Genomic DNA, 8,488 nt, shown 5'->3' on the forward strand with positions numbered 1-8,488 from the left:
AGAGAGAGAGAGAGAGTTAAATTAGCAATCTAATCATAAGCAGATAGATGGATAGACACAGTGGAACGAACGAAGAAAACAGAAGAAAAGCAGAAATGAAAAGTTGAATCAGGAGGACGAGTATAAATAAGGAATGTGTAGGTGTACTCCACTGTCTGCTCATCGCTGTGGCATCCTGTAGTGAGGATGCTCTGCACAAAAAAACACACACACACATACTCACAATTTGTTGAGTGCACTCTGCAAATTGTGAGTATGTGGATTGTGAGACAGTGGGAGTAAGACTGTGTAGATTGTGAGACAGATTGTGAGTGTACTGCATGTGTGAGTGTTTGTGTATCTGTGCGTGCAGTCCATTTGTACAACTACTGTCTGTATTGTACCGAGCCCGTGGTCCATTTAGCCTTAAAATCTGAAAGGCAAACCTTGACAATAATGTTCATTACAGTCTTCAGCATGTGTTTTTGTTAAAAAGCACAGAGTGAAAAATAAAGTGACATGATGCACAGAGAGATGTGTTGAGCTCTTCTGTGGCCTGTAGCCCAGGCCTGTGAATCAATTACAGATCCATTCAGCAGTTTCTCTCCTCTCCTCTGATCTCCATCGCCATCATTTAAATGGCTGATTCCGTTTTTACCTCTAATGAAGGGTACTCTGTCGCACACACACGCAAAACACACATGAAACGCACACTTGCATATGTCGTTGTGTGCCACCGCAGCGCCCCCTACCCAGTTGTTGTCACGTGAGTGCACGGGCCCTAGCAACAGCGAGTGAGAGAGCGAACAAAAAAGAGAGATCCTGGTGAGAGCAGGGGAGAGAGGAATGGATAAAGAGAGGGAGAGAGAAAGAGATGGGAGGGAGGGAGGGTGAGCCGTAGAGCATTAATAAGTGATGAGTCCAACAGTGTGAATTGCTGTTAGTTAGCATTGCTGCAGCGCCGCCTTCATTTGCATGGCAGCACCAAGAACAAACCCCCTTTACTTACGCCATTTCCTCTCTGGTATCACTTTGTTTCTCGCTTTCACTCACTGTTTTATCTATTTCTGTCTCTTTTCTCTATAGTCTAGCCAGCATCTAAATATATATATATATATTTATATATATATATATATATATATATCTTTTCTTAGTTACTTTTTTTTTTATCTTGCTTTCCAGACTGATCTGATCCTCTTCTCCTCCCAACCTCCCTGGTGGCTGCAACATTCCTATATTAACAGTATCATTTTATTTTCTCATTGTTTTGCTCTTTATGATCTTTTATGTTGCTTTTCTTTTTGTTTGATGATAATTTGTTGAAAATGGCAGCCATATACTATACTAGGATACATTTAGCTGTGACTTTCCTGCAGTCCTTCATCTTCTGCCTCCATCTTTACCTCTTCTTCCATTTCACCTCCCCTTCCCCTCCGATGTCTCCCCCACCTATCTCAAAGAAGAGGGTGTCCTCTCTGGGGGAACTTTGGGGAAGACAAGTGATGCTCCAGGGCTCCCTAATCCTTTTTTCATTGTGTATCTCTCTTCCTTCCTGTCTCTCTTTCTCGTTATTTGCATGTATGTGTCTTTCTGTGGAATTTCTGGCATACGTGCACACACACACACAGATCCAGCCACAGCAGCTTCATTCTGCACTTGGCTTGACTTCCTGCCTCGGGCTGATCAGCTGAACTGATTCCATTACTTACAGACCCCCCTGAAAGAGAAGGAAGAGCAGCACAGACTAGAAGGGGAAAAAAAGGCAGGGATAGAAAGAGGTAGAGGGCAGAGGGGAAACTGGAAGAAAAGAGGCCGGGAATGGAAAATAGACGTCACGCAGATGTATAAGAAAAAATTTAAAGAAGGGGAGGAAAGAATTGGAAAATAAGGAGGAAGTGAGGGGATTTTGCGCCTCCCTCGGGTGTGGGATAGACCTCAAAAAATCTCATCCTGCCTCCCACAGCAAAAAAAAAAAAACACAAAAAACAGCAGACGAAGAACCACGTACATACAAACACACGCTCAACAACAACAACAAACTCCTGGAGGCGTAGGCAGACTAGACGAGAATTGATCTCCTCTCCCACAAGGAGAGGCTTGCAATGGGGAGAAAGAGAGAGGGAGAGAAAGAGAGACAGAGAAAGACGTAGAGGAATTGTTTTTACCCATGTGTGGCTCTCAGGCCTGCAGGCCCCTCATCCCTCTCACTCTCACTCCCTCCTCTGTCACTCCCAACGGCATGTTTCTCTTTATCTCCCTATCTCTCCCTCCATCAATCTCCATCTGCCGTCCTCCTCCCTGTAGGGTCAGCCCCTTCCCCTCCTCCAATGGAGGGAGGCCTCCATCGTTGCCTGCGCCCACTGTTTTAGGTGTGTCACATCTTCACAGACAGCAGGGGAGCAGGCAGCGACTAGAAATTATATTTAATAATGTTAGGTAGAAAAGAGCAGCAGTGAAAATAGGAAGTGAAGACTAGTAGGCTGAACTCAGAGCAATCAAGGGAAGACAGAGGATAGAATTATTTTATTAATGAATATTTAATTTCATGTGCCAATCTCATTAAGCACTCAAATTTTGACCATTTGACAAAGCAGTTCTATTCTTGGTCGCTACTCTCTTTATTTACCGACTAACGGCATTGCCACTACATGCTCTATCAGGACATGCCTTGTACTGTTATTTTCAAGGTAAGCTAGTCAGCTATGCATCATTTGGTATGTAAATGGTACTGTACAAGTACTAGGACACATTTTATGGAAATCTTTTTTATCATTTTAGTTTTAGCTGCTTTTTAACGGACAGCAAACACAATAAATAGATGTAAACTGTGTTGATGGGACATTGAATGTCTTAGTACTGCCAAAAATTCATCTTCACATAGTCCTGCATTATTATTATTTGGTATGAATTTGTTTTGAGTTGCAGTGCTACACTTCTATCTTGCTTTGTATGATGCAAAACAAGACATTTGTTTTGCATCATACAAAGATTTATTTGATTATTTAAAAAGAAATCATCTGCAGGGTAATTGATGAAAGAAAAAAAAGACCCCTTCTCCTTAATGTCCGCTGCACCATGTTCTTTTCTCTCCATTCTTAACCATCTCTGATTTTCTTACTCTGCTCCCCACTCTCTCCCTCCTCCACCCCCTTCTGGTCTGTCTTCCTCTCTACAGGCATGTTGTGACAGGGTGTAGCAGTGTGTTATACAGGGTTCTACTCACCAAGTGCATATTATCCTGTAAGGCTTAATACCCAGGTTGGAACAAAAGGGCAGGCTTGAAAATTACAGCTTACGTCGCTTAGCACTCAGCACAACAGTCTGACTCACATGAAAACACGTGTGTGTGAACTTTCACATGCAGATGAACGGGAATCTTACACATTTACATGCATATATATTTAATTTTTTATGTACACCTACATACAAAATACTTTTATAGACTTGAATCAAATGCTTGAAATTATTAGTCAATTAATTAGTTGATCGGCAGAAAATTTAGCTTGAACTGAACAAAAAACAATTGGAAGACCTACGAAGATCTTATTGGGTTCTTGAAAACTGTGATGGCAATTTTTCACAATTTACTGACTTTTTATACACTAATTAAATTTTATAAACTAACTAAAATTGATTAATCAATTAATAATAACAGCCCTGAAATAATGCACAGTTTGTTTAGTCAGTCAAAACCTTTCAGCTTTGACACAAGAAGTAAATCCTTCAATCTTCTTCACATCTCAGTCTTGTTAGAGTGATAGAGCATGTGTGTGTGTGTGTGGTGTCTGTGTACTGTGTTCTGTGTGTGTGAATTTGTTGTGTGGTGTTGTGGCAGGGAGCCAGAGTCAGTCCTCTCTTTTATTAATAAATCTCCTTTGGATGGAGTTGGTGCAGCTTATAAAATGCATTGATTGTCATTGCTCACATTGTGGCAAACACACACACAGATGCACACACACACAGGCTTGGTTATTGATACCTACACATTCATATCTGCACCTGTTCATTGATATTCACACATGCACAGTCATTTATTGACATTATGACATCCATACATGCAGAAATACATACAGATGCATACACACTCATATTAAACAATGAACATACATTTTGTTAATCAAACCATAGAAATAAAAACTAAGAAAATCTGATTATAAACTACTGATAAAAGCTCAAAAATTAGAATTTAAGAACAAAATGAAAACCAACCAAAACAGCAGCCTCTTCATCAGCAAACACATGTAACGTGTTTCGGGATAAAGTTGCTGCGCTGTGACTAGGTGCTGACCTACAGTGTTGCTTGGAGCTGTGTTTAAGTGTTTGTTTGTGTGGCACATATTTCCAGTACTCAAGTATTCAGTGCACCTGTGTTTTACTCAAGTCCTCTCTTGTCAACACTGCATAGAGACATCATGTACAGCAAACAGCCAGCATGTTCACACACACACACACACACACACACACACACATACACACACACACTGCAACAGCATTCGCATAACCAAACAATCTGCAATCTACTACAAACTCTGAAGTGCACACTGTCTAAAATAACCCTTTGGGGGGAACAGAATACAAAAAGATTCAAAGAAGCGGAAAGAATCAAACACTGAAATACACTCTCCTCTTCTCTTTTCCTTCCATCTCTCTCTTCTCTTCTTCTTCTCTCTTACATACACACACGTGCACATGCTCTCTTTATTGACATGAAGATAAATCAGAGGAAGACAGAGCAGTCACTGATGTGAAATGAAAATGACTCTAATCTGCTGTTACCATAACACACACAGACACATCAATTATTAAGACCTACAATAACTCTCCTCTCTCTTCTCTCTTTCTTTTTCTCCTCATCTGTCTTTCTCTATTGTGTATATCTCGCTAGATGGATGGGACACAGTATGTTAAAAGCTCCCATGTGCTCGCCTAAGTGCTGTGGTTGGGTCTTTTGTACATTCTAGTTCTGCTTTTTCTATTCTTCTGAAATCAGTGATTTCTCCTGGAAAATGTGCTCAACTTTTGTCAAGAGGGTCTTTTGATGGAGAGGTTGGCATCTAGAATACTTCAAAAGCAGCACATATCTTACATGACCTTTTCCTCACTCCACAGCAGTCTGTCTTTGCTTGGTTTGCTTTTTTTAGCAGTTGCAAATGTATAAAAAATGTAATACAGTGAATACAAAAGATCTTGTGGATCAAGAGCGGTTATATATCTCACAACATTTAGAATAGTCAATAGAACTTTAAAAGACATGCAAGCAGCGACTATTTGTGTGGAATTGTGTATTTGTGTGGACTTAGAAGTGTGAAAAGTTTTAAAGTATTTTCCAGTGTGTGGGCAAAGCATTTTATGGGATGTGTTTTTTATTCTGTACTTGTTTAAAAGAAAAATGTATACAAAGTGAGGCTATGATGAACAATGGTTACTGTGGGAACAAGTGACAATTATTAAACAGAAATTGGGACAATGTGTTCATTACTTACTTTCTTGGTAAAACCACTGACATTTACAAGTCATACAGTCATAAACTCAGTGAACTGATTAAGTAATGAAATCTAAAGTTTGTTAACATTAGCCACCATAAGTTACTGGTCATACCAGACCAAGTAAGGCTGTAGCAGCAAAACCCCAGAGTGTAGCAAGGGTGAGTTTTATTGCTTATGTATGTTTGTAATTGAAGAACCTGCAAATACATCCACATAGACACAATGCTTTGCATTCATTTGCTATGCCTTTGTCTTGTCTTATTTCTTACTCAAATATGTTGACTAACATAGCCTTCTCCCCTCTCTGCTGTCATCCACAGGTAACCGTTTCTTCCTGACCTCATTTGGCGCTCTGTATATCTCAGAAGTGCAGAAGGAAGATGCTCTGTCCACCTACCGCTGCATCACAAAGCACAAGTACAGTGGAGAGACTCGCCAGAGCAATGGAGCCAGGCTCTCTGTTATGGGTAGGCAGCAAGTTAACATTTGTGCTTATAGTAGTTGCTAAATTTCAATCAGAGCATGATTGTATGAGCAGTGGCTTGTTTTCAGGAGATAGATGGCTTAGCTTAGCATAAAGACTGGAATCAAGGGGAAACAAAAGGCACTGACCAGCACCTCTGAAACTTACTAATTAGCATGTTGCATTGTGTTTATTTATTAGGTGAATATTGTTACTTTTAGAGAGAGCCAGGCAAGCTGTTTCCCCCATCTCTGTGCTGAGTTAAACTAATCATCTGCTAGCAGTAGCTTTATATTTACTGTACAGACATGTAAGTGGTGATGATTTTCTCATTTAACTCTCAGCAAAAAGTGTTTTTCCTAAAAAAATCAGACTATTCCATAAAAGGTCCAGTGTGTAACTTAGGATCTTCGGATTTAGGAGGATCTATTGGCAGAAAGTACAGACGCCACGAATCGCCTTCCATGGAGGCTGCTGTGTTGAATAGTCATGTTTCTATAGTAGCCTCAAAACGAACAAACCAAACATTGGTTTCTTTATATATTTCTTTAGATCCGCCCCTGGCTATAGTAAAAGTCAGGACATTACCTTTGGGGATGACTTCCTCCCTCATGCTACTGTAAGCCAGATCATGCTGCTGTCATCATTTGGCTCCCTTAATCATTGCAGAAAGTGCTGACAGTAACAGAACCGGTGGTTCCGCAGGACTGAGGTGACCAGGCCCAGAGAGGACAAGCTCTGACCTTGACCTAAGGAAGACGAGAAGTCACAAACCATGTCTTCAGCGCCAAACTGTCTTGACAGGGTCTGGACAAGCTCGATAGGCTTTTGACCATGGACTGAAAATAGTCTTCAGTTTCCCTTCAAAGTTAAAAAAACATATTGTGGACGTGCTGCATATCACAAAAAGCTTAGTGAAATATTGAAACCCAGGAGACTTACATGCACACGGCTGCTAAAATGGAAAATTCTCCATGTCTTGTGTGTGTATCACACACATTTCACTGTAATTCAGCCAGACATGTTTGGTGAAACTTCAGGATCTTGACTAGAATTCAGAATGAGGTTCAGTGGGTTTGAACAAAGCTTGGCTGTGCACCATGTGCTTGAAAGATGGACCAACCGGTTGATCTTTGTGGGTTAGCCAACCTGACCATTCCTCTCTGCTGGAAACAAAATGTTACAATAATCACACAAGTGTTATTTTTGGGAGGGTTTAGGCGCATGAATAATGTGTAAGCCCTGGTTAAAGCTCTGGTTCATACTGGAGATGGGAACGTGATTGTATCTGCGCTGAAGAATGGGCTTGTGCCTTACAGTTTAGGTATTTTATCAACCACAAAAGCATGGACTATTATTTAAAGACACAGTCTCCTTTTAGATCAAATTGAGATACAGCCTTTCTATCTCCCATTGTCGTCATTCACCAAAAATAGAAAACAAAAATACTACATATCTGATCATCCAGATTTTTTTGGAATGAAATTCCAAAACCAAAACACTCTCCATGGCTAGACGCTAGGGCTGTATTCATCCCAAACTATCTGGCACTGGATGTATGGACCAGGATGCAATTTTCTCCACTTGTACTTAAGTTAACCAAATATAGTAATTACTGTCAAATACACTCTAATTAGGCCTACATCTTAATACGTGCGGAACGTGATTCCTAAAGTGCCAGATTCCATGTGGAAAGTTATAGCAGTGTTGCCAGTATTGTGAAGGCAAATGACAAACCAGAGCTGGAAGAGCCTGCTGTCTCATTTAGGTCTCTCGTTCGGGAGTGTTATGGTTTTCCAGTGTCACTGATTTGCCAGCGACAATTTCAACTAATGAGAATCTTTTGTTCATTTCTGTATGAAATGGAAGAACCCATTGTTTAACAAATTACTACAAATTTGAAGTGGTAAATCTGCCGCTGTTATCACTGTAAACTGCATTCGTGCCATATAAGAACGTTAAGGTTTGACAGGTGTAGCAGCAGTATAGAAAGAGGTCGGGATGGATGGTTTGGACTTTTCTATGTTTTTTTTTTTTTTTAATTTGAGTAAAATGACCCTTTTAACAAAATAGATTCCTACTCCTGTTCCACTGTTTCCTACTCAACCAAACAGAAACAGCAGAAAAGATCTTTGTTGGTCAGTATTATTATACACAAGTGTGTACAGCTGACATCCCAACAACGAGAAGGCTGTGCAGAAGTGAAATGCTTACAACAAAGAAGAAGCTGAGCCTTGGGGGAAGCAGAAGTGAGTGACATTAAGTTCCTGTCGCTGCTCTCACGGGCTGCACTGCTGCGGCCATCAAGTTGCAAATCCAAGTTGCCCTGAGCTGGCTGCCCTTAAGCAAAAACCTGCTTCAGGTGGGGTCTGATCCCTCAGTGCACCGCACACTGACCACCTGCACTAGTGGAGCTTGTACTGTGCTTTTATGCATTTGATACAGCATACATTTCCTCCTCTCCACTGCCTCTCTGTGCCTCTCTTCACTGGCCTGTCAAATTGCCTGTTGGAGGAAAAGATGGTGGAGCCTGAGCTTTTTTTTCTTCTTTTTTTTAAAC

At 40.7% G+C, this 8,488-nt stretch overlaps 1 protein-coding gene across 1 annotated transcript in view; it reads left to right on the forward strand.

Annotated features, from left to right (window-relative positions):
• LOC118342033 (Down syndrome cell adhesion molecule-like protein 1 homolog) overlaps positions 1-8,488 on the forward strand; it is a 75,558-nt gene that overhangs the window by 31,405 nt on the left and 35,665 nt on the right. Inside the window, exon 2 of the mRNA XM_035680460.1 lies at positions 5,786-5,932. Within this exon, the coding sequence (XP_035536353.1) occupies positions 5,786-5,932 (147 nt within the window). The remainder of the gene's footprint in view (positions 1-5,785; positions 5,933-8,488) is intronic.

This window comes from Morone saxatilis, unplaced genomic scaffold (genome assembly GCF_004916995.1).
Source record: "Morone saxatilis isolate NCDOM2014 unplaced genomic scaffold, NCSU_SB_2.0 Contig8, whole genome shotgun sequence".
Lineage (NCBI taxonomy): Eukaryota > Metazoa > Chordata > Actinopteri > Moronidae > Morone > Morone saxatilis.